This window comes from Nomascus leucogenys, chromosome 12 (genome assembly GCF_006542625.1).
Source record: "Nomascus leucogenys isolate Asia chromosome 12, Asia_NLE_v1, whole genome shotgun sequence".
NCBI lineage: Eukaryota > Metazoa > Chordata > Mammalia > Primates > Hylobatidae > Nomascus > Nomascus leucogenys.
The window spans coordinates 80,341,119-80,368,598 of record NC_044392.1 but is presented as its reverse complement, the minus strand read 5'-3'; the positions used below and the strand labels follow the sequence as shown (position 1 = coordinate 80,368,598).

The following is a 27,480-nucleotide window of genomic DNA, read 5'->3' as shown; positions in this document are numbered from 1 at the left end:
CCACTAGGTCCTCCCTGCAGGCCAGGCCCGCTCATCCAGTTATTGTGAAAGCCGGGGTGTGCGCGCGAAGGGTGGGAGGGTAGGGGTGAGGCAGGGGCAGCACTGACGCCTCGCAGGGCTGAGCAGCAACAGCATCTCCGCGCCGCGTTTCCGGAGACCCTGAGGGAGTCTGCGCGTGCGCAGAACGCGTCCCGGCAATTGTTCCTCCCACGGAGGCTGCCGAGCGCGCTCCCGCCGAGCCAAAGTACAAAGTGGGCTCCAGAGCGCGGGCGGCGCGGCGGCGCGCGCCAGGGGGCGGTCCTGCGCGGCCGGCCCCGCCCTCTGCTCTCCTCCCAGTCTCCCCCGCGCTTCGTGCACTAAGGTAGCCGCCGCCGCGTCCCCTCGCCGGCTCGCTGGTACCGGCAGTGCCATGGCGGCCTTCAGCAAGTACTTGACGGCGCGAAACTCCTCGCTGGCTGGTGCCGCGTTCCTGCTGCTCTGCCTGCTCCACAAGCGGCGCCGCGCCCTCGGCCTGCACGGGTAAGAAGGCCCGTAGCCGTGCAGCCTTCCCGGGCCGGAGCGGACGCTCCCCGCGCGCTCTCCCTCCCCGCCCGGCCGACAGGTCCCTTTGCCCGACGGGGTCAGGCGGAGAGAGGGCCGACAGCGACTGCCGTGGGGCTTCAATGTCAGGGTGTCCGCGAGTCCCCGCCGCGACGGCGTTGGTCCCAGCTGGCCTGTCCGGCGACCTTGCTTCACCCCGGGAGTGCGAATTTTTCTGCGCCCGCGGGCGAACCGGCGCCCAGCCAGTCCCCAGGCAGCAGCCTCCAGTTGGGGGTGGGAGGAGGACGCGGTGTGTCCCCCACCCCCTTCCCCACATCACCCCCTTCTGTGTCAACTTTCTGGGTGTGTTCTGGTATTGCCATCTCATCTCCAGACAGACCGTGAAGGATTTGTTTTGGGGACGTGGATGTGTGATTGAGGATGGGGATTGGATTCGCCAGGCTGGAGGCTGGTGTTTAAATCACTTGGACGAGGTTTGGCTCGATTTCCGACTAACTGCTATTGGAAGTCGCGAGGGTGGCTCCTATGAAACTATTCCTGGTCCACTTGGCAGGATTGCCGTCTAAAGTGGTGACCCCTTGGAGTCGGTGAACCCTTTGGTCGGTGAACGCCCTGCCATTTCATCCGGAAAGGCTGGATGGGTTCTGTCGGACTTAGAGGGGAATGTTTTCCTTCCTGGGCTCTGTAGGTGAAAGGTGTGAGTGTGCTTTAGGTGAGTGTGCTCCTTTTTAATGACACGCCACTGCTTCCACCGCGGGAGAATTTCAGTGCTTAGATTTAACTTTGGGAGGTTATCAGTTCAGAGAAAGGAAAAAAGAGCGAGCTGAATTACGGTTGCGACATACAGGTATGTATGTCACATACATGGAATTTTTATTTGCTGGACAAGTGAAAGAGAAAAGGCTACTTCCCAAGCATTCTTGCCAGTCATTGAATATTTCGTATTAAGTCTTGACATACTACTTTCATGAATTTTATTTCATTCATTCCTCTGAGCAGGTACTGTTGCCTCCCGTGTTTGATTTGCCTACAATATCTAATTAGTAGTAAAATTTGGACTAAAACACAAGTAGGCTTCTAGTTTATAGTACCCTTTCCATTAAGTTCTTTCTAGCCGCCTTCTGTTTTTATCTTACTAGAGTCTGAAGTGATGATCTTTCTTTTCCTTCCTAAATCCATTTAACAGAGTTGAAAATGATTTGCAGCATAGTCTGGGCAATACAGCGCTTACTCATTTTTCTTCTACTCAGTTTGCTTTTAAAACGATTAATTTGGGAAAATATAAAGCAAGTTTTTCTATTGGTTTGTATGAACTCCCAGTTGCCAATAGAAGTTACCTGGGAACATGCCAGTAGAAAGAAGATGTTAGGTCCTTTAACTTGAATTCTGTTTTTGCAAAGAAGTGTTTCAGGGCATAGAACAGGTGTTTTAATATGGAGGAGGGGACTCGAGGACAGCCCTACCAGTTCTGGGTTACTTTTATGATTAAAAAAAAAAAAAACTTCTTTACCGAAGTATCACATATTTATATGTATATGTGATATGGTATCACATACATGCCACATACATATAGTACTCATAGAGCTTGAAGAATTTTTACAAGTAGAACACACCCGTGTAATCAGCACCCAGATCAAGAAACAGAACATTATCAGCACCCCAGAAATTCTGCTCATGCCCCCATCCAGTCACAGTCCACCTAACTACTAAACCAATTTATAAGACCACAGATTATTGGTAAGGGAAATTTTAAACAGAATCTAATGGGAAATAGTAGCGATAGAAGTAAAATAATATAATAGAATTTGTCTTATTAAATAATTTTAGCTGCTCATTTGCCATTGTAAAATGCCTAAAAAAATTTTTTTTTGAGAAACGTTGTGAGCTTTTGTGGGGATTAAATTCTTTAGCAGGAGATGTACTAAACAAAAGATTATTATTAGTCTTTTGCATTGGGATGAGTGGGGAAATTCTCTATTTTACACAGTATTTTGTTGGAGGAGATTGCAGATTCTGAGCAGATAATCGTGAAGTTTAAATTGTTGAGATGAAATGATTGAACTATTTTGAAACCACTAAAAATGGTATTGAGTGTATTTTTGTAGACATTGTGCTTCCAGAATCTTACAAATATCTTTCAGTCACCTTTGGTATCACATTTTGAAGATTAGAAGATTCTAACTTTATATTTGACTGGGCTTTTGAATATCTTTGGTAACGGAACTAATTAATTTTAATATCTGGTGCTTAATTAAGGAAACTGGCTAGTTGGCCTTCTTTTGTCTATGTTGTTAATAGTAGGTTGGTTTTAGAATATATATTCCCTTAGAATTGGATAGGTAATAGAGCTAGTAAAATCACTTTAAAAGTTACAGTGTAACATTATTCCAAACATTAGGAGAATGAGTAATTAAATGTTCTGGGTTATTTTAAATTTTTGTCAATGTAATTTTTTCACTCAGTTAAATCTCATATATATGTGTGTGTGTTTCTGACCTTTTATTGTGGAAAATTTCACGCATTTAAAAAGTAAACAGGATAATACAAGGATTGCCCAATACACTTTACCCAAGGGGAACCACAACATTCTATATTCTTGTTTCATCTATATCAACCTGCCTGTCACCCCTTATTTTTATAGGTTTTCTAGGTAAAATTTATACATTGAAATGTACAAATCTTAGTTATACATTTTTTAAATAAATGGATGCACTATGTAACACATCCCTGTGACAAATTAGAACATTTCTGTCTCCCCAGAAAGTTCCTTTGTATTCATTCCTAATCAGCTTGTATTCACTCCTGATTCCAGCACTGCTAAGCTAACTTTTTCACCTTAGTTTGCCTAATCTTACATTTTATTTTATTGTTTATGGGGAAAAGCAGAATCTTTTTACTCATGAATAAAGAGAGCTATTTAAAGGAAGTGTCTATTTCAGAATGTTATATTACTGTGCTGGGAGCTATAAGGTGTGTGTGTGTGTGTGTGTGTGTATTACAAAAATATGTGACTTGTTTTTTCAGGGAGCTTACCTTCTTGTTAGGGAAAAGAAACTTAAAACACTGATAGCAGAATGAAATGTACAGGTAGACATGTCTTAGAAGTTCTGAGAAAGACAAGATTAATGTGTTTGGGAAGGGTTGGGGAAGGCTTCATGAAGGATGTGTGTTAAGCCTAGAAAGGGGGTAGGAGTGGATAACTGGAATAAAGTGACTGTTACAGCACCCTTTATCAGATTTTTGTTGCATTTATGGTAGGAAGAAACTTTGTGGTGCCCTTTCAATTCATCTTCCACTGCCACCAGAGCTCTTTTTAAGAAGCTCAGATATGATCATAATATTCCTTCATTAAAATCATTAATCTACTTTAAAATACAAACTTTCTTATTCATGGTGTGGTCCTTGCCTACTTGTCCCACTCATCCAGCCATAAATGCTGGGATTACAGGCGTGAGCCACCTTGCCCAGCTGATAAACTTCTTTTTCTTCAAGACTCAGTCAGCACTTTATCTTAGGTGTTTTCTGTCTTTTTCTGATTTCCAAACTGATGTAAGTGTCCTCTGCTTTTATGATACTGTAGGCCAGGGGTCCCCAACCCCGGGGCTGTGGACTGGTACAGGTTGGTGGCCTGTTAGGACCCAGCCGCACAGCCTGTGCAAGCGAGCATTACCACCTGAGCTCCGCCTCCTGTCAGATCAGCAGGGGCATTAGATTCTCATAGGAGCGTGAACCTATTGTGAACTGTACATGTGAGGGATCTAGGTTGCACACTTCTTATGAGAATCTAATGCCTGATGATCTGAGGTGAAACAGTTTCATCCTGAAACCATCCCCCACCTCAACCCCAATTTGTGGAAAAATTGTCTTCCGCAAAACTGGTCCCTGGTGCCAAAAAGGTTGGAGACTACTGCTCTAGGCATCCCCTACTCTAGCACTTACCACTCTGTATTGTACTAGTTTGTTTTCTTGGCTTTTGCCTACATCAGATCCTGAGTTTCTTGAGGGCATGAACTGAGTCATCTTTAATTCCCTAGTTTGGCTATGTCATGGGTTAAACAGTGTTTATAGAGAGGATAAATGACATAGGATAGTTGAAGGACTTTTAAGGGTAATTGACAGGCAGTTGGAGATGCCTAGTACGAACATGAATAGAAACATCCTTTTCACAGAAGTAATAGTTGTGTACCTGAGCATATATAACCTGACCTGGGTAGTGGGAAATCAGTGGGCCAATTTTAGAAGGCAGGGAATGGTACCGGTCTATATAGCTATAGTATTTTATTATTTTTAAAAAACAGAACAGAACAAAGCAGTTTCATTCGCTTCTTATCAATGCTTGTCAAATAAAGTTCGGATTTCTCATCTTGGATTTCAGAGCCTCCCTCAATCTGGTCTCACTTTACCTGGCTAATCTTATATGCCATTGCCTGCCAATGGGTACTCTCTGTTCCAAATAGGACAGTTTCTACACTGTTCTTTGAACCGGCCACACTCATTTTTGGCTTTGGAGCTTTATTCATGCTGTTACTCATACCTGGAATATCTTTCTATGATATCCCTGTTCTCCAACTCTTGTCATCCTTGAAGGGTTAGGTCAGGGTCACCCCATCCATAAAGTGTTATTTAACTACTCCAGATGATCTAAGTGATGATCACCTCTTTTAAAATTTCTGAAGCATGCATTTAAATACCTTTATTGTTTTATGTATTCATTGCTTGACTGGGTATAATCTAGCTAGGTATACCAAAGTCCACCTGCTTATGGGGTGATTTTCCTGCTTTTAAAAGCCCCCATCTATAAATGGTGGGAACACAGTTTCCTCTCCTAAATATTTCTGAGGAATTTCAGGGAGCTTGTGTTTCTCTTAGTGACACCTTACTTCGCTTCCTTTGGAGCACTTTCTGCTCTATTTTAGAAGGTACTTACATCTTGTCTCTTGAGCCTGTCTTTTTGGTGTCTGCCTTGATTTCTCTAAAGAATCAATCACAAAGCAGATATTTATAGTAGGGCTTTATTGAAAATTTGGGAAGAGTGGTAGGGATTATATCCCAGCATAGTGAACAGCTTAAAATGCTTTTATTTAGAAGTTTCTTGGACATTCCTACTGCTGGAAATTTCTTGACTTTTTTTTTTTTTGTCCTGAGTCTCAGCCCTGTTGCCTGCTGCTGGGCCTTTCATTACCCATTGGGTATCCTTACATGTCTAGCTTCTTACTCCCTGCACTACCTTACTGCTAACCCCTCTACAACTTAACTGCAAACTTCAAAATTCAGCTTTCCTTCCTTAAATCTGCCCCATTCAAATCAAGCTCTAGAAGGGGCTGGCTTCGCTTTTCTCAGTTTCACAGGCATACTGGGTGTTTTGCAAAGTACAAGCATGAATCATGTGAGGGGCTAGAGCGGCTTGAGACCCTTAACGGTTACCCATGAGTAGATGTTATATGGCCCCGTTTGGATCCTCAAAGTAAAAAAGAGATGTTTAAGCAACCTTGGATGGAAAAAAAAGCATTAAAGAATTTGCCAGCCAAAGTAGCTGTGTACTGAACCCGACTGAGGCAGATCAGGCCCAGAGCAGTGTTCTGAGAACTATGTAGCTATCTGTGGTCTGCTAGGGGGAACTGAGTACAGATTGTTTAATTAATTATATGTCCCTGTTACTGGCACATTCACATCCTTGGGTAGGCATTCTATTTCAAGGCTTTTGCACTTGCTGTTTCCCCTGCCCGAAGTGCTCTTTCCTTAGATACTCACTTGCTTACTCTCCCTGCTCTTTCAGTCTTTTTTCAGACATCCTTTTAGTGAGACCTTCTATTGCCATTCGATTTATTTTTATTTATTTATTTATTTATTTTGAGACGGGGTCTCACTCTGTCACCCATGCTGGAGTGTAATGGTACCATCTTGGCTCATTGCAACCTTTGCCTCCCAGGCTCAAACAATCCTCTTACCTCAGCCTCCCAAGTAGCCAGGACTACAGCCACATGCCACCACACCTGGCTAATATTTTTTGTAGAGACGAGGTCACATTATGTTGCCCAGGCTGGTCTCGAACTCCTAGGCTGAAGCGATTCTCCCACCTCAGCCTCCCAAAGTGTTGGGATTACAGGCAAGCGCCATTGTGCCTGGCCCTTGCCACTCAAATTAAAATAGCATCCTGTCTACCTTCCTTTTGTCCTTAGCACTTATCACTATAAAATATGCTATGTATTTTACATATTTATCTTGTCTGTTGTGTATGTTTGCAGTATATACATACTGCTAGCATTTAAGTTCCACAAAGGCAAGAATTTTCGTCTATTTTATTCACAGTTATAGCGCCAGTGGCTAGAACTGTGGCTGGAATATATAGTAGACACTCATATTTGTTTGACTCTACAACAACAAATGAGATTCTCATTTCTTGGGGGCTGTGGTTACTATTGTTTTAAATAACACATTCTTTTTGCTACAAATGTAAATGTTGTCTTTAGTATATTTATGAGCTCTTTAGGAGCTGGACCACTTATACCCCCTATATGTACAGGTAAACAAGTCTCAGAAACTTAAAAAAATGCTATCATTATCATCACCTGCTTTTGACAGTTAATACAGTGTAAAGACAATTTAAGAAAATTAAAAATCATGATGTTATAACCATAATACAAATCTTGTTTTATTTTTGTTTCCTTTTATTCTGTATTTATGGTATTTATGTGCATTTTTACGTAGTTATAACGTATGTTTTGCTATTTTCATTTAAAGCATACCTCTTTCCTATATTTCCCTATACATGACCTTCATAACTATACTTTTAAAGAAATACATAAATATTCCTCTGTGTGGCAATATCTTAGTTTATTTTACTGTTAGCTATTGAGCATCTAGACTGCCTCTGGAATTTTTATGGATTATACTGTGTATTTTTACAAGTGAACATTTTCATCTCTGCTGAATAACTTCCTTGGAATAAATTGCCAGAAATAGGATTAATGAATGGAGGCTTATGAATTTCCTTAGTGTTTGTGGAAACTGTGGGCATTCTTAAACTACACAGGTTGATGTATTACTTTTCATGAGTTGTGCCAATTTGCAGTACTATGAATGAATGCTAACTTAATTACCTACTCATAATTAGGGGATATTTAAATTTTTTTCTACTTTACAGTTGCAAAATAGTCTTGAAAGATTATTTTAATTTGCACGTATTTTATAATTTGCAAAAATGAACATTTTTATATGCAGCAACTTGATCTTTATTATGGAGGCAGTTTGGCATAGTGTTAAAGAATAGTCTTTAGAGTCAGATACAGGTTCAATTTTTCCGTTAGCCATTTGTCAGATCTGTGACCTTGGTCAATTTACTTAACCTCTCTGAACCTCTGTAGAACAGGGATAGTAGTATTTACTCACTCACTCAGCAGTTAAGTGAGGATTAATGGAGAAAACGTTTTAACCCAGTGCTCAGTAAATAAAAGGTAGCTCTCATTCCTATGCTTGCTAAAAGAAAACTAAAAGGACAACAAAACATATCATTGTTAGCTTCTTAAAAACTCCCGAGCCTTCCTAATTTCCTCAGATATACCCATGAAAATCTCCCGAAAGAAGCCTTTTTCAATTGATAGAATCATTTACTTTCAGAGTTGGAAAGTATCTTAAGTTAGTTTTATGTGACATGGTTTTAGGTGTCTGTATTTTTTCAGTTGCTGCTTCCTGAATATGACAGTCTTTATTTCTCCACCTTTTAAAGAGGCAGTGCTAAATGGAATTCAGCATTCAAAGTGTCTTCTCACTGGCACACTAGAAGAGAACTGTGACCTGCCTTGTGCTAAGCTTTCATTAAAGATCCTAAGATGTTAAGCTTTCATTAAAATAGCATGAAGTTACATTCATTTTTGTGACTCTTAAATATTTTTCACCTGTATTTAGCTTACACAATGGTTTTCCCTTCTTTCCCCCTCCTCACCTTGATGTGTTTGATTTTTTTTTTTTTTTTTTTTGAGATGGAGTCCCGCTGTGTCACCCAGGCAGGAGTGCAGTGGTGCAGTTTTGGCTTACCACAACCTCCGACTCCAGGTTTAAGTGATTCTCTTGCCTCACTCTCCTGAGTAGCTGGGATTACAGGCACCCGCCACCACACCCAGCTAATTTTTTTGTATTTTTAGTAGAAATGGGGTTTCGCCATGTTGGCCAGGCTGGTCTTGAACTCCTGACCTCAGGTGATCTGCCCACCTCGGCCTCCCAGAGTGCTGGGATTACAGGTGAGAGCAACCGCCTCCAGCCTGATTTTTTTTTTTTTTTTTAAACCTGGGTGCAGGTCTTCATACTTATTTTTGGTTGGGCATATTCTTCCCTCTGAAACTTTTTGATCTGCACAATTAATTACTATTCCTTCTGTATGTTTTCCTAACAAGCTTAAAAAACTGATTGGACAGGACTGAGTATAGAACAGTATGTTTACACCACTGTAATCTTTATATTAATTGACACCCTTTGGTTATTGTATTGGCTCTCATTTTTAACTTACCAGCATCTTTTCACACATTTCCTTCTGGTAGTAGACCTGGCATTCTGACAGTATCCATAACCTGATCCATACTGGGGCAGAGTCCTCTTTTGGGATGTTTCTGCTGGAGCTGGTGTGGGGAAGGGTCTTTCTTTCCTGTCACAGAGGTGTGAAGATCGACCCTAGAACTGTATGTAGCCTTGGTCTCTTACATGGAAAGGGCAGAAACCCTGATTTTGTTTATCATCAAATGCTTTGTAGCATAGTGAACAAAATTTACAGAAATTTCGTGATCCCTTTCAAAGAAAAGAATGACCTTAGTCTGACATAGTTTTTTGGTGAATTCATATTTTGTCCTAAAAGTTACCACTTCCTTCTAAGTACCCATGCCATACTGCCTATTTAGACAAGTAAGTTGTAATTTTTTTCCCAAATCAACATCACACTCATCCATGACCTGATGAATATCATCACCTTCTAATCTGTTTCAATGTAATATGAATTTGAATTATGAAGGAGAAAGATAGTATCTTCCTACATTTTCTTTGGAATTATATCTACTAAATTAAGTAAAATTTTATGGGAAATGGTATTTCACTATGTTGACCAGGCTAGTCTCGAATTTCTGGTCTCCAAGCGATCTCCCGCCTTGTTCCCCCAAAAGTATCAGGATTACAGGCATGAGCCACTGTGCTCGGCCCTGTTAGTTCTTTTGGAAAGATTTTTATGTAACTGTTGTTTAAAATGGCATTTATATTATTTCTACTTAAAATTAGGCATCAGGCCCTTGCTTAAAAACATGACTTTCATCATAACATTCTTTTTAAGAGTAAGTCACTTTTGTTTTAGGCATCTCTGTCAAGAATATAGCCTTCTATAAACTTAAGGATAAAATTCTTTGGATAACTGCTATTTATATAATACAGTGGAACTATTATAAATATTAAGATGGTTTGCAGCCTTCTTAGGTAAAACAGGAGTATGCTAAAAGGTGTTTTGTTTGTTTATTTTTTGTGGTTTTTTTTTTTTTTTTTTGCCACAAGATTGAGAAATGGAAAAGTGTGTTTTTTAAACACACCTTTCTCATCAGTTTGCTAGATTAGCAGGCCCAAGTGAATGCAGTTAAGTTAATAAAGTATAAAATTGAAAATAAAGCTCATCAAAGCATAATCAGCTAGTTTGATATCTGTAAATAGATGTAGCCGTCTCGCCACTATAATGGTACTATAATAATTGACATAAAAGTGGATTATATGATTTACTCTATGCTTAAATTATTTTGACTTTAATATTTTATTAATACATTTATTGGCATTAAAAAGCACTGTGTAGAAGGAGGCAACTGCTCTAGGTAAATAATAATTTAGTCAGCATGTTATGTTTACAATGTATCATTGCATGTCACTATTCTAAAAATATACAGCTTCTTAAATGTATGAAGCAAGCAACATGAGACATAGTACAATATGGTTTGGCTGTGTTGTGGGAGGGACTGGTGGGAGGTAATTGAATCATGGGGGCAGGTCTTTCCCATGCTGTTCTCATGATAGTGAACGGTTTTATAAAGAGGAGTTCTCCTGTACAAGCTCTTTTTGCCTGCCACCATCCACGTAAGATGTGACTTGCTCCTCTTTGCCTTCCACCACCATTGTGAGGCCTCCTCAGCCATGTGGAACTGTGAGTCCAGTTGAACCTCTTTTTTTGTAAATTGCCCAGTCTTGGGTATGTCTTTATCAGCAGCATGAAAACAGACTAATACAGAAAATTAGTACAAGTAGAGTGGGGCATTGCTGAAAAGATACCTGAAAATGTGGAAGCGACTTTGAAACTGGGTAACAGGCAGAGGTTGGAACAATTTGGGTGGCTCAGAAGAAGATAGGAAAATGTGGGAAATTTGGAACTCCCTGGAGTCTCGCTGAATGGCTTTGACAAAAATGCTGATAGTGATATGAACAATAAGGTCCAGGCTGAGGTGGTCTCAGATGGAGATGAGGAACTTGTTGGGAACTGGAGCAAAGGTGACTCTCGTTATGTTTTAGCAAACAAGACTGTCAGCATTTTGACCCTGCCTTAGAGATTTGTGGGACTTTGAACTTGAGAGAGATGATTTAGGGTGTTTGGCAGAAGAAATTTCTAAGCAGCAAAGCATTCAAGAGGTGGCTTGGGTGCTGTTAAAGGCATTCAGTTTTATAAGGGAAGCAGAGCATATGAGTTCAGAAAATTTGCAGCCTGACAATACCATAGAAAAGAAAAATCCATCTTCTGAGGGGAAATGTAAGCCAGCTGCAGAAATTTGCATCAGTAATGAGGAGCCGAATGTTAATCATCAAGACAATGGGGAAAATGTCTCCAGGGCATGTCAGAGACCTTTGTGGCAGCTCCTCCCATCACAGACCTGGAGGTTTAGGAGGAAAAATTGGTTTCATGGGTCAGTCCCAGGGTCCCTTTGCTGTGTGCAGTCTAGGGACTTGGTGCCCTGCATCCCAGCCACTCCAGCTGTGACTAAAAGGGGCCAAGGTATAGCTCAGGCTGTGGCTTCAGAGGGTGTAAGCCCCAAGCCTTGGCAGCTTCTATGTGGTGTTGAGCCTACGAGTGCACAGAAGTCAAGAATTGGGGTTTGGGAACCTCTGCCTAGATGTCAGAGGATGTATGGAAATGCCTGGATGCCCATGCAGAAGTTTGCTGCAGGGGTGGGGCCCACACGGACAACCTCTGCTAGGGCAGTGTGGAAGGGACACGTCCTGAGGTTGGAGCCCCCACACAGAATCCCTGCTGGGGCACCACCTAGTGGAGCCATGCTAAGAGGGCCACTGTCCTCCAGACCCCAGAAGGGTAGATCCACCGGCAGCTTGTACTATGCGCCTGGAAAAACTGCAAACATTCAACGCCAGCCCTTGAAAGCAGCCAGGAGGGAGGCTGTACCCTGCAAAGCCACAGGGGCAGAGCTGCCCAAGACCATGGGAACCCACCTCTTGCATCAGTGTGACCTGTATGTGAGACATGGAGTCAAAGGAGATAATTTTAGAGCTTTAGGATATGATGGCCCTGCCAGATTCTGAACTTGTGTGGGGCCTGTAGCCCCTTTGTTTTGACCAATTTCTCCCATTTGGAATGGCTGTATTTACCCAATGCCTGTACCCTCATTGTATCTAGGAAGTAACTAACTTGCTTTTGAATTTACAGGCTCGTGGGCAGGTCTTGGATGAGACTTTGGACTGTGGACTTTTGAGTTAATGCTGAAATGAATTAAGACTTTGGGAGACTGTCGGGAAGGCATGATTGGTTTTGAAATGTGAGGACATGAGATTTGGGAGGGACTGGGGCAGAATGATTGGTTTGGCTGTGTCCCCCTAAATCTCATCTTGAATTCCCAGTGTTGTAGGAGGGACAGGTGGGAGGTAATTGAATCATGGGAGCAGGTCTTTCCTGTGCTGTTCTAGTGATAGTGAATAAGTCTCATGTGATATGATGGTTTTATAAAGATGAGTTCCCCTACACAAGCTGTTTTTGCATGCCACCCTCCACGTAAGGTGTGACTTGCTCCTCCTTGCCTTCCACCATGATTGTGAGGCCTCCCCAGCCACATGGAACTGTGAGTCCAATTAAACCTCTTTCTTTTTTAGATTGCCCAGTCTTAGGTATGTTTTTATCAGCAGTGTGAAAACAGGCTAACAGTGTCTCAGAGGATAAGGACAACAATTCTGTAAATTTTTGTTAATTTAATGAGTAGGCCTACATGTAAAAAGCTGTTTTAAAATTAAATATGACTTTAATTTTAAAAATTAAACATTTTTGCATTATCAAAGTTAAGTATACACCATGGAAATTTGAATAACTAGAAGAAAGAAGGGAGAATACACCTTTTCTATTTTTTTATTTTTTTAATTTTTATTTATTTATTTTTATTATTATACTTTAGGTTTTAGAGTACATGTGCACAATGTGCAGGTTTGTTACATATGTATCCATGTGCCATGTTGATTTGCTGCACCCATTAACTCGTCATTTAGCGTTAGGTATATCTCCTAATGCTGTCCCTCCCCCGACCCCGCAACAGTCCCTGGAGTGTGATGTTCCCTTTCCTGTGTCCATGAGTTCTCATTGTTCAATTCCCACCTATGAGTGAGAACATGCGGTGTTTGGTTTTTTGTCCTTGCGATAGTTTACTGAGAATGATGTTTTCCAGTTTCATCCATGTCCCTACAAAGGACACGAACTCATCATTTTTTATGGCTGCATAGTATTCCATGGTGTATATGTGCCACATTTTCTTAATCCAGTCTATCGTTGTTGGACATTTGGGTTGGTTCCAACTCTTTGCTATTGTGAATAGTGCCACAATAAACATACGTGTGCATGTGTCTTTATAGCAGCATGATTTATAGTCCTTTGGGTATATACCCAGTAATGAGATGGCTGGGTCAAATGGTATTTCTAGTTCTAGATCCCTGAGGAATCGCCACACTGACTTCCACAATGGTTGAACTAGTTTACAGTCCCACTAACAGTGTAAAAGTGTTCCTATTTCTCCACATCCTCTCCAGCACCTGTTGTTTCCTGCTTTTTTAATGATGGCCATTCTAACTGGTGTGAGATGGTATCTCACTGTGGTTTTGATTTGCATTTCTCTGATGGCCAGTGATGATGAGCATTTCTTCATGTGTTTTTTGGCTGCATAAATGTCTTCTTTTGAGAAGTGTCTATTCATGTCCTTCGACCACTTTTTGATGGGGTTGTTTGTTTTTTCCTTGTAAATTTGTTTGAGTTCATTGTAGATTCTGGACATTAGCCCTTTGTCAGATGAGTAGGTTGCAAAAATTTTCTCCCATTCTGTAGGTTGCCTGTTCACTCTGATGGTAGTTTCTTTTGCTGTGCAGAAGCTCTTTAGTTTAATTAGATCCCATTTGTCAATTTTGGCTTTTGTTGCCATTGCTTTTGGTGTTTTAGACATGAAGTCCTTGCCCATGCCTATGTCCTGAATGGAGAATACACCTTTTCTAACATTTATCATTAATGTCATATTTTATTGATTCTAAGATGCACTTTTTTTACATTTTAGCATCTCTGTTCACATTTTAACTTCTCTGAAATTTGGATGCAACTTACAATGATGGCATTTGGCTAAAATCATATTAGCATATTGGTGCATTTCCTTTTTACTATGCATACTTTTATCTTGCCTATAAAAATACTGCATATCAGCTTGCATGAAACTCAAACTTATGACTATAAATTCATTGTTGTTGCCATTCTTCAGTTTATCTTGGAGGTGTGGCTAAAAAAATGCGAAAAAGAATTTTAGATAAAATCAGATTTTTTCCTCTTTCCAGAATGAGGGGTGGAGGAAGTAGCTTGGCCTGAGATAGGCAGGTGGAAATCAATGAACTACTCAAAAAAAAAAAAGAACCCAAAGATCATGCCACCAAGTCAAAGTCGAGTGCTCACTATGTACCAGATGCTGGGTTTTCAGATGTTAAGCTAAAAAGTAAATTAGACAAGAGTTTTGCTGTTGAGATACTCATAGACTATTGAAAGAGAGAATGTTGTATCTTAACATTTTATACCAAATTTCTAGTTCAAAAAAAACCAACAAAACATTCCCTGATAATATTTTATTTAAAATATGGTTTGGTGTTGCTTTTTGAGACAGGCTTACTCTGTGGCCCGGGCTGGAGTACATGGTGCCATCATGGCTCACTGCAGCCTTGACTCCCTGGGCTCAAGTGATCCTCCCACCTCAGCCTCCTGAGTAGCTGGGACTATAGGTGTGCACCACCATGCCTGGCTAATTTTTAATTTTTTTGTAGAGATAGGGTCCCAAAGTGTTAGGACGATATAGGCGTGAACTACCATGCCTGGACTAAAACATAGTTCTTTATTTACCTATGAATACAGTTATGTTGCATCAGGAAATTAGATTTAAGATATTTTCAACTGTAGGACTCATGTGACTTTTTACCCCATCAACAATGCCCAAGGTATGTTGTTTAGTAAAGAGGTGGGGTGGAGGAAGCAAGCATAAGACAGACTAAATGAGGTGATCCCATTTCTTAAGTATCATATAATTTCTAATTTAACTGTTACTGGATGAATACATTTCTGTATGTATTTTATGACTGGTTCAAGAAAATATCTATTCTCTCTTCCCCCACTGGAGGAAACATGAATGTTAGAGGAAATAATAACATTTATCCAGTACGTTCTGTTGAGTGCTATATGTCAATAGGCTACGCTTTGAGATACCAAACTAAATAAACGTTATTTCTGACTCCAGTCCTGTGGCACTATTACTACAAATGCATAGGAAATTTGTACAACTGTATGACTAGACCTGTGGTAGGAACACAGTTTAATTCTTCTGTTTGTTACCTGGGAGGGTTTCACATTTGAGCTTGGCCTTAAGAAATACATAGTGTTTTGCTAAGGGGTAAAAGGCATTCCAGGTAGGGAAAACAGCTTGCACAAAGGCATGGAGTTAATGGAGTTATATTTGAGAAGGAACTGCAAGGAGACGAAGCTGGAGATACTACTATAAATAAAGTATTCATTGAACACTTAACCATATTTTAGACATTGTTCTAAAAGTTTTACATTTATTCCTGACAACAGTCTTTTGAAATAATTATTTTTATTGTCTTCATTTTACAGGTGAGGAATAAGAAAAGCAAAAATGGTATCTAATTATGAGAGTCCTTAAGTTCGAATTAACCATATGGAAGGTAAAAGGCAGAATAAAACATTTAAATCAAAGTCTTTCAAATGAATTTAGATTCAAAGAACTCAGAAATCACTCAGGGGTTAAAAAAGGTTTTATATTAAATTACAAAATGAAGTTCATTATTAAAATTCTATTTGCTATATTAAGTCATGCATTGCTTAACAATGGAGATATGTTCTGAGAAATGCATTGTTAAGCAATTTTTTTTTCTTTTTCTTTTTGAGACGGAGTCTCGCTCTGTTGCTCAGACTGGAGTGCAGTGGCACTATTTCTGCTCACTGCAACCTCTGCCTCCTGGGTTCAAGCGATTCTCCTGCCTCAGCCTCCTGAGTAACTGGGATTACAGGCGTGCACCACCACCACGCTCAGCTAATTTTTGTATTTTCAGTAGAGACAAGGTTTCACCCTGTTGGTCAGGCTGGTCTCGAACTCCTGACCTCGTGATCCACCCACCTTGGCCTCCCAAAGTGCCGGGATTACAGGCGTGAACCACCACTCCCAGCCTTTTTTTTCAGACAGAGTTTTTGCTCTCGTTGCCCAGGGTGGAATGCAGTGGCCCGATCTCAGCTCACTGCAACCTCTGCCTCCCGAGTTCAAGCGATTCTCCTGCCTCAGCCTCCCGAGTAGCTGGGATTACAGGCATGCGCCACCATGAGCAGCTAAGGTCTGAAACTCCCGACCTCAGGTGATCTGCCTGCCTCAGCCTCCCAAAGTGCTGGGATTACAGGTGTGAGCCACCACGCCCGGCCTGGTTAGGCAGTTTTATTGTGTGAACATCATAGAGTGCACTTATACAAACCTAGATGCTATATACACACCCAAGCTGTATGGTATATGGTATAGTCTATTGCTCCCAGGCTACAAACCTGTACCTCATGTTACTGTACTGAATACTACAGGCAGTTGTAACACAATGGTCAGTATTTTTTTTTTTGTCTAAGCATGTCTTTTTTTTTAGACAGGGTCTGGCTCTGTTGCCTAGGCGTTAGTGCAGCGGCATAGTCTTGGCTCACTGCAACCTCCACCTCCCAGGCGCAAGTGCTTCTCCTGCCTCAGCCTCCCTTGTAGCTGGGACTACAGGCGTGGGCCACCATGCCCTGCTAATTTTTTTTTTTTTTCCAGTTGAAATGGGGTTTTGCCATGTTGGCCAGGCTAGTCTTGAACTCCTGGCCTCAAGTGATCCGCCCACTTTGGCCTCCCAAAGTGCTGGGATTACGGGTGTGAGCCATTGCTCCCAGCCTCTAAACATGTCTTAACATAGAAAAGGTACAGTAAAAATATGGTATAAAAGATAAAAAACAGTATACCTATATAAGGTGTACTTACCATGAATGGAGCTTGCAGGACTGGAAGTTGCTATGGGTGAATCATTGAGTGAGTTATGAGTAAATGTGAAGGCCTAGCATATTATTGCACATGACTGTAGACTTTATAAACACTGTACACTTAGGCTACATGAAATTTATTAAAAAAAATTTTTTTTAATTTAAAAAAATATCACTGTCTTCCACTTCCATATCTTGTCCCACTGGAAGCTCTTCAGGGACAATAAAATGTGTGGAGCTGTCATTCATATGATAGCAGTACCTTCTGCTGGAATATCTTTTGAAGGATCTGCTTGAGGCTGTTTTACAGTTAACTTTTTTTTTTTACATAAGTAGAAGTACACTCTAAAACAACGATAAAAGTGTAGTATAGTAAATACATAAACAAGTAACATTGTCATTTATTGTTATTATCAAGCATTATGTACTGTACCTAATTGTTTTATATGACTGGCAGTGCAGCAGTAGTTTCATCACCACGTACATGTGAGTAATGTGTTGTACTGCGGTATGATGTCAGCTACAGAGTCACTAGGTGATAGGAATTTTTCAGCTCTATTATAATCTTATGGGACCACTGTTGTATATGCAGTCCATTTTTGACTGAAATGTTATGCAGTGCATGACTGTAATATAATCATGGTGCAGTACTCTAAGAGTTAAGGCACCTTTTTATTGTAGATTATATCACAGACAGAAAACTGCATAAATACATAAGTAATGCAATGACATCTTTTACAAAACAACACCCTTTTAACCACTACCCAGATCAAGAAATAAATCTTTGCCAGCCACTGCAGAAGCCTTCCACATGGCCCCTCCCAGTCACAGCCCCTTTCCTCTCACCTAGAAGTAATTGTTATCCTGACTTCTGTATAATCGCATCTTTGTGTTTCCTATAATTTCATCACCCAAATGTGCATTCCTGAAAACTATAATTTAGTTGTGTTTGTGGTTTTTTTTTTATCCAAGTCTCTTAACCTACATATCCCCCTGCCACCTCCCTTTTCCCTTTCTTTCTTACAGTTTATTCCCCGAAGCAGCCAGTTATTTTGACCTGTACAGATTCCGTAGTCTAGATTATGCTGATTGTATAATTTTTCTTCATCCTTTGTATTTCCCATAAATTGGTAGTTGGATCTAAAACCTTGATCAAATTTAGGTTTTGCTTTGAGTTTTGTTTTTTTCCACTTCCTAGGAGTTAGCGTGGTGTATTCACCATCAGGAGATATATAAGGCCAGGCATGGTGGTTCTCACCTGTAATCCCAGCACTTTGGGAGGCCAAGGCAGGAGGATAACTTGAGCCCAGGAGTTTGAGACCAGTCTGGGCAACGTAATGAGACCCTGTCTCTGTAAAAAGTAAAAAACATTAGGCAGGTGTGGTGGTGCATGCCTGTAGTTCCAGCTACTGAGGTGGGAGGATCACTTCAGCCTAGGAGATTGAGGCTGCACTGAACCGTGATGGCACCATGTACTCCAGCCTGGGCAACAGAGCAAGATTCTATCTTGCAAAAAAGAGAGTTATGGTGTCTAGTTTTCTCTCTTTTTATGATTTTAGCAGCCACTGATGCTTGACACTTAGATAGATCAGTGAATGTATTAAAGCTTGCAATGTGGTGATATTTGAATTCTGTTATTTCTTCACTTATAAGGTGGAATGCTTCCACAGAAAGAAACCTTTTCTTTTCTACTATCTGGTTAATAGTTGTACCTAGTGGTGCAATTCAATTAGGAAAAGTTGGATATTTGCTTCTTTATTTTCCAATTATCAAAATAATATGTTAATTTCCTGTTATTATCTGAAAGTGACCAGTGAGTTCTTCTTGTCATTATGAACCTTTTGATTTAATTATTTGTGCTTCAGTTTATTACAGCTGTTGTCCTTATTTTTGCTCAATTGTCCCATCTTGGACCAATGGGAGCCTCTTTAAGCTGGCTCCTTAGTGCTTTTGACATGGCTTTAGTGATCTTTGATAGCTTCCTTGCTGTCTGTAGTAATATGTTCCAGGCTCCTCTTAGACATTTCCTGACCCAGATCTAGAATCAGCTTTTTTTCCTAAGAAGAGGTTACTTCCTTTTATTGGGAAATGGTATTTCAAGATCACAGTTGGAATTTAGGGATGCTCATTGCTACTAGGTTGGCCGTTGTTTCTAGGCTTTTCTTATGGCCAGAGCCAGGATATGCATACTGACACTTCCAATCCATATACAAGATTTCGAGATTTTTAAAATTATCATATTCTATTTACATCTGTATCTCCTTGTATCCCATACTGATAATCCTGATTCTCAAAGACACAGTTGATGGTCAAATTAGAGTATCACGGAAATATTCAGTTGCGTTATCCCAGTTTACACACTCAGTGTTCTCCAAATAATAATACAAATATCTCTACTATTAATATGATTACTGAAAATAGTTAAATTTTTTTCACATAGGCTCTTTCCATTCTTCCTTATTTTTTGGTTGTACTGTATCTGTGTTGTCAGAGCATATTGATACAGGCATGCCTCATTTTATTGCACTTTACTTTTTTGTGCTTTGGAGGTAATGTGTTTTTTACAAATTGAAAGTTTGTGGCAACCCTGCACTGAGCAAGTCTATTGAAGCCATTTTACCAACAGCATGTGTTCACTTCATATCTCTGTATCATATTATGGTAATTCTCCTGACATTTCAAACTTTTTCATTATCGTATCTGTTATGATGATCTGTGATTGGACATCTTTGTTTTTACTATTGTAATTGTTTTGGGGTGCCATGAAATTCAAAAGCTAGGTTTCTTGTGCCAGTTAGCCAAGTTGTGAATGCAAAGGAAATGTTCTTGAAGGAAAACTGCCCCTTCAGTAAACACAAGAATGATAAGAAACAGCCTTATGGCTGATAGGGAGAAAGTCTGAGTGGTCTGGAGAGAAGATCAAACCAGCTGCAACATTCCCTTAAGCTAAAACCTAATCCAGAGCAAGATCCTAACTCTTCAGTTCTATGAAGGCTGAGAGAGGTGAGGAAGCTGTAGAAGAAAAGTTTGAGATTAGCAGAGGTTGGTTCATGAGGTTTAAGGAAAGCAGCCATCTCTATAATATGAAATTGCGAGGTGAAACAGCAAGTACTGATGTGGAAGCTACAGCAAGTTATCTGGAAGATCTAGCTAAGATAATCCTTAAAGGTGGGCTATGCTAAACAACAGGTTTTCAGTGTAGACAGAACAGCTATCTATTGGAAGAAGATGCCACCTAGCCCTTTCATAGCTAGAGAAGATAAGTAAATGCCTTGCTTCAAAGAACAGTCTGACTCCTTTGTTAGGGGATAATGCAGCAAGCAGTTTTAAGTTGAAGCCAATACTCATTTACCATAGTGAAAATCCTAGGGCCCTTAAGAATTATGCTAAATTTACTCTGCCTACATGTAAATGGAACAATAAAACCTGGATAGCAGCACATCTGTTTACAGCATCATTCATTGAATATTTTAATACCACTGTTGGGACCTACAGCTCTGAAAAAAGATTCCTTTCAAAATGTTACTGCTCATTGTCAGTGCACCTGGTCACCCAAGAGCTCTAGTGGAGATGTACAAGGAGATTAATGTTGTTTTCATGACTGCTTATACAGCATCCTTTCTGCAGCCCATGGATTAAGGAGTAATTTTGACTTTCAAAGCCTATTATTTAACATACATTTTGGAAGGCTGTAGTTTCCATAGATAGTTATCCCTGTGATGGATCTGGGTTAAATAAATAGAAAACCTTCTGGAAAGGATTCAGTACTCTAGGTGCCATTAAGAACATTTGTGATTCATAGAAGAAGGTCAGAATATCCACATTAATGGGATTTTGGAAGAAATTATTCCAACCCTCATGGACGACTTTGAGGGGTTCAGGATTTCAGTGGAGGAAGTAACTGATGTGATAGAAATAGCAAGAGAACTAGAAGTGGAATCTGAAGATACAACAGAATTGCTTCAATGTCATAATAAAACTTGAAAGGATGGCCAGGTGCGGTGGCTCACGCCTGTGATCCCAGCACTTTGGGAGGCTGAGGCAGGCAGATCACGAGGTCAGGAGATCGAGACCATCCTGGCCAACATGGTGAAACCCTATCTTTACTAAAATATAAAAAATTAGCCTGGCGTGGTGGCATGCACCTGTAGTCCCAGCTACTCAGGAGGCTGAGACAGGGGAATTGCTTGAACCTGGGAGGCGGAGGTTGCAGTGAGCCGAGATCACATCATTGCACTCCAGCCTGGCAACAGAGCGAGACTGCATCACAAAAAAAAAAAAAAAAAAAAAACTTGAAAGGATGAAGAGTTGCCTCTTATGCATGAGCAAAGAAACTGATTTCTTCAGATAGAATCTACTCTTGGTGAAATTGATGTGAACATTGTTAAATGACAACAAAGGATTTACAATATTGTGTAAACTTGGTTGATGTGACAAGATTTGAGAGGATTGATTGACTCCAATTTTGAAAGTTCTATTGTGTAAAATGCCATCAAACAGCATAGAATGGCATAGAGAACTTTTTGTGAAAGGAAGAGTTAATCACTATGGCAAACTTCAATGCTGTCTTATTTTAATACATTGCCACAGCAACCCCAGCCTTCAGCAACCACCGCCCTGTTCGTTCAGCAGCCATTAACATGGAGGCAAGACCCTCAACCAGCAAAAGGATGAACATTTTTTAGCAATAAAGTATTTTAAAAACCAAGGTATGTCCATTGATTTTTTTTTTTTTAGACATAATGCCGTTGGATACTTGATAGACTACACAGTATAGTGTAAACGTAACTTTTATGTGCACTGGGAAACCAAAATGTTCACGTGACCCACTTTATTTCCTATTAGCTTTATTGCAGTAGTCTGGAACTGAATGCAAAGTGTCTCTGAGGATACACTACTATGTGTTCTTTCCCTTTTAACTCTCATTTAGTCCTAGTTCTGCAAGTAAATCCATATTGAATGCTCACTACCTCTTTTTAGGTCACTGGCTTTATAGTCATTCTTCTTGTCCAGAGCTTGTTCTGTAGTAAATTCCTCAGGAAGGGCTCATGGAGCAATAATCTCTGAATTGTTTCACGTTGCAAACAGTTTGTCTGTGACCTTTGTACTTGAAAATTTGTCTGGATGTAAAATCCTAGGTTCACATTTTCTCTTGAATATCTTGAATATGTTACTCTATTGTTTTCTGACGTTGAGGGTTGTTAACAGAGTCTGTGGCTAATCTCATTTGCTTTTCCCTTTTAAATGACTTGGTCTTCCGTGTATCCAAAGGATTTTTTTTTTTCCACATTAAAAAAATTCTAGGCTGGGTGCAGTTGCTCATACCTATAATCCCAGCTCTTTGGGAGGCTGAGGTGGGCAGATCACTTGAGGTCAGTAGTTTGAGACCAGCCTGGCCAACATGGTGAAACCCTGTTTCTACTAAAAATACAAAAATTAGCCAGGTGTGGTGGCATGTGCATGTGGTCCCAGCTGCTCAGGAGGCTGATACAGGAGAACGTGGGAGGTAGAGGTTGCAGTGAACTGATTGTGCTACTGCACTCCAGCCTGGGCAACAGAGCAAGACTCTATCAAAAATAAAAAATACTCTGTTTTGTTTGAATATATGAAATCGTATATTTGTATATAATTTGTATATTAGCTTTCATGTTTTATCTGTTGTGTTTATTTGCTCTTGTACTTTTTATGGTTTCATATTCAATTTTGAAATTATTTTTCTTTCTAAATTTCTAATTATTTTATCACCACATTTGTAAGTTTAAAAAATACTGTTTTATGCTGTGAGTTTATGTCTAGCATTGGCTTCTTGTACTTCTTTTAGAGACAGGCTCTCACTGTGTTCCCCAGGTTGGAATGCAGTGGCTATTCACAGGTGCAATCACAGCTCCCTGCAGCCTTGAACTCCTGGCCTCAAGTGATTCTCTAGCCTCAGCCTCCCAAGTAGCTGGGATTGCAGGCACACACCACTGTGCCTGGCTAGCATTGCTTCTTAATTTTTTCTGGATTATTTTGACATCGTAGGTTATAGTTTTTATATCTTGTAGGAATGTGTTTCTCACATGCTTTCATTGTCTGTAGGGATGTTATTTTTATTCTTGTATTTTTTTCTTATAATGTTATAAAAGATTTAACTTTGAGACTGTTCCATTGTTTGCTTTTCTTTTTTTGTCTGAAATTAATTTTTTCGACTTTTAGAAGAGGAAGTTTGATTTAGGATAACTTTTCTAATTTATGCTCTACAGCACCCTCTTCTGTTGTTTTCATGTAGTGTTTGAAAATTCTGTTTACTGTCCGAGATGTCTAGGCTGTTTCTTTTTTACCCTTTGTTCCTGTGGTCTCACATAATATTCTGTTCCCTGCAGCTTCTCTTCGCAGGAGGCTCTGTTCTGAAAGGGAGCTTTAACTGATTAATTTTGAGTCTTCAAGGGTCCAGGCTGCTCCACCCCCAATAGACCTTACCTTGAACTCCTTGTGCTTGCTTACAGTGCTGTTTATTGGACTGTGTGGAATGCCTCCCAGTTCAGCTGCTGCTCTCAAATTGGTCCTTTAAGCTTTCCAGTGAGTTCTTTTAGTGATGTAGGGATCTTCCCGAGGTGCATAAGATACCCTGTTACTTCACTCTGCTACCTTTCGGGTCTTGTAGCTGTTGGTAGGTTGTTACCTCCTATTCTATTTTTTTTTTTTTTTTTTTTTTTTTTTTTTTTTTTTTTTTTTCTAGTTGCTCGTCAGTTTTTCTTGGGGTGAGGATGGTTCAGGCTTCAATAATCCATTTATTCATACTAAATAAATAAATTTTATAATGCAGTAGATATGGTTAGCATGGAAACTGATAAATGAATCTCTCTACAATGTAAGGATAAATCGTTAAATAAAAGTGAGAAAAACAGGGGATTCTATAATTGTAGGAAAGTTTGTAAGTGACAAAAAAGAAAAAAAAAATATAATTGATATAAAAAAAAAGCTTTGTAAAAAAAAAAAAAAAAAAAAATAAAATTGTAATATACAAAAAAAAAATATAAATGATTTAAAATGATAATCATTAAAATAAAAATCAAATTAATAAAAATGTTCAAATAATGAAAAATTAAAATGTAAAAATATTATGGAGCTGTGAAAACTGGAACTCTCTTACAATGCAGAGGTACAGTCTTTGTGGAGGGGAATTTGACTATAGCTAGCAAAACTGCATATGCATTTATGTATTGACTCAGCAGTCCCACTGAGGATACAGCTCTGAAAGTGTGCAAATACAGATGTGTAGGGTTATTCATTGGAGTATTTCTTGTTGTTACAAACTACTGGAGACAACCTAAATGCCCATACATACATAAGAGGTGGTTGAATAAACTATGGCACTTACACACAATGGAGGGTTATAGAGCTGTGAAGAAAAATAGATGCTTTCTATGGACTGATAGAAAGTGATTTCTAGGAAACATTAAGTGAAAAGTACAAAAGACTAGGTATGCTATCTTTTATGTAAGAAAGAAGGGAAAATCAAATAAATATGTTATTTGCTCATTTTGTACAAAAAGAAACAAGATGGATAAATAAGGAAATGATGAAACTGGTTACTTAGAGGGTATGAGTAAGAACAGGGTCAAAAGGAAGGGGTGGTTAAAAAGGGTAAGAGGACATTATTGGGATAATCAGAGAAACTGGAATAAGGTCTTATTAGTTTTAGTATTCTATCCATGTTAATTTCATGATTTTGATAATTGTACTATAGTTATATAAGAGAAAGTCTTTGTTTTTAGAATATAAACACTGAAGTATTTAGCAGTAACTTAATCTCAGGTGGCTTAGGAAAAAAATGCATGTGTGTATATATAGAGAAGAATAAAGCAAATTTGGTAGAACATTAATTAGGAAATCTAGATGGAAGGCATAGAGAATTCAGTGTATTATTCTAGCAGATTTTCAGTATGTTTGCAATCATATCAGAATTAAAAGTTTATTTTAAAAATACTGTGCAATTGCTATAAGCCGTTTTCCCAGAATTCCCTCTGTAAGATGACTTACGTGGCTCTTCTGCCTTTTTTCTAAAGGACTTCCATATTTTTATGGAACACTATTTTATAGTTGCTGTGGAGGAACCCAATTTTATGAGTGTAGTAAATCTTATAAACAAGTTATGAAATGTGCTTTAGTTATCAACTTTTGCATTGGTATTGTATATAATTTTTTAAATAATCTTTACATTAAAAAATGGTTTAAATGTATTTAGGAGGTATAAGTGCAGATTTCTTACATGCATATATTACATAGCAGTGAAGTCTGTGCTTTTAGTGTAGCCATCACCTGAATAGTGAATGTTCTACCCAGTAGATAATTTTTCAACCCTCACCCCACCACCCTCCCATCTTTTGTAATCTGCAGTGTCTGTTATTCCACTCTGTATGTCTGTGTGTACACATCATTAAGCTCCCACTTATAAGTGAGAACATTTGATGTTTGACTTTCTGTTTCGAAGTTATTTCATGGGATAATAGCCTCCAGTTCTGTTCATGTTGCCGTGAAAGACATGATTTCATTCTTTTTTATGGCTGAGTAGTATTCCATGGTATATATGTACCACATTTTTCTTATCCAGTCCTCCATTGATGGGCACTTAGGTTGATTCCATATCTTTACTTTGTGAATAGTGCTGTGATAAACATACCAGTGCAGGTATCTTTTTTATATATATTTTTCTTTCCCTTTGGATATATACCAAATAGGGGGATTGCTGGATGGAATGGTAGTTCTGTTTTTAGTTCTTTGAGAAATCACCATACTGTTTTCCATAAAGATGGTAATAATTTATATTCTCACCACAGTGTGTAAGCATTCCTTTTTCTCCACATCCTTGCCAACATCTGTTGTTTTCTGACTTTTTAATAATAGCCATTTTGACTGGTATAAGATTATATCTCTTTGTGGTTTTAGTTTGCATATTGCTGATGATTAGTGATGTTGAACATTTTTTCATGTTTTTGGCCCCTTTGTATGTCTTCTTTTGAAAAATGTCTGTTCATATTCTTTTCCCACTTTTTAATAGGGTTACTTGTTTTTTTCTTGTTGAGCTGAGTTCCTTGTGTATTCTGGATATTAGCCCTGTATTGGATGCATAGTTTGCAGATATTTTTTGCCATTCTGTAGGTTGTCTGTTTACTCCATAGACTGTTTCTTTTGCTGTGTAGAAGCTTTTTAGTTTAAGTCTCATTTGTCTATTTTTGTTTTTGTTGTGCTTGGTTTTGGGACTTGGTCATAAATTCTTTGCCTAGGCCAATGTCTAGAAGAGCTTTCCTCTTGTTTTATAAACAAGTTATGAAATGTGCTTATCAGCTTCTGGGATTTGTGTAGTTTTAGGTCTTACGATAAGATCATTAATCCATCTTGAGTTAATTTTTGTATGTGGTGAGAGGTAGGGGTCCAGTTTCGTTCTACATATGCCTATCTAATTTTCCCAGCACTGTTTATTGAATGGGGTGTCCTTTCCCCAGTGCATATTTTTGTCGACTTTGTAGAAGATCAGTTGGTTGTAGGTGTGTGATTTTATTTCAGGGTTCTGTATTGTGTTTGTATAGAAATTTTAGAATTTGCATTTTGGGATTTTGGTGGAGATTGCTTCTGATGTTTAGATCACTTTCTAATATTAGTTATATTGCCATCTTTTTTTGGACCAGTCTTGCCATGAGCTTATAAAGTGTGTTAATTTTTCCAAAAATTAAACTTTTAGTGTAGTTTTCTCTCATGTCTTTTTTATTTCATTATTTTTTGCTTCTATCTGTGTTTTTATATTTTTCGGCTGGGCATGGTGGCTCACGCCTGTAATCCCAGCACTTTGGGATGTCGAGGCAGGCAGACCATGAGGTCAAGAGATCGAGACCATCCTGGCCAACATGGTGAAACCTCGTCTCTACTAAAAATACAAAAATTAGCTGGGTGTGGTGGTGCACGCCTGTAGTCCAAGCTACTTGGGAGGCTGAGGCAGGAGAATCGCTTGAAACTGGGAGGCAGAGGTTGCATTGAGCCGAGATTGTGCCACTGTACTCCAGCCTGGGCGGCAGAGCGAGACTCCATCTCAAAAAAAAAAAAAAAATGGAGTCCCACTGTGTTGTCCGGGCTGGTCCCAAACTCCTGGACTCAAGCAGTTTTTCTGCCTTGGCCTCCTAAAGTGCTGTGATTACAGGTGCACACCTGGCCATTTTTATTTTAAATTATTTTAGGCAGTGGACAACATGCTGAACCTTCTTTTTAAATATATGCATTTAAGGTTATAAAGCTCTTTGTGAACATTGCTTTAGTTGGAGCCTGCAGATTTTTTGTTATGTAAACCTTTTCATTTTGTAAGTGTGTTGTTACATATATTATTCATTTCAAAATGTTTTCTGATTTCTTTGACCCATGACTTTTCACCACCCTAAAGTTCA

The 27,480-nt window shown here is 39.4% G+C and overlaps 1 protein-coding gene across 2 annotated transcripts in view; it reads left to right on the top strand.

Annotated features, from left to right (window-relative positions):
- Window positions 1–247: 247 nt before the first annotated feature.
- The window catches only part of ABCD3 (ATP binding cassette subfamily D member 3), a 93,754-nt gene continuing 66,521 nt past the window's right edge, over window positions 248–27,480 (top strand). The window contains exon 1 of one of the 2 annotated variants that reach the window (XM_003260069.4): window positions 248–519. In XM_003260069.4, the coding sequence (XP_003260117.3) occupies window positions 410–519 (110 nt within the window). In that variant the 5' untranslated portion in view covers window positions 248–409. The remainder of the gene's footprint in view (window positions 520–27,480) is intronic. The other variant, XM_012500529.2, reaches the window with a different exon arrangement.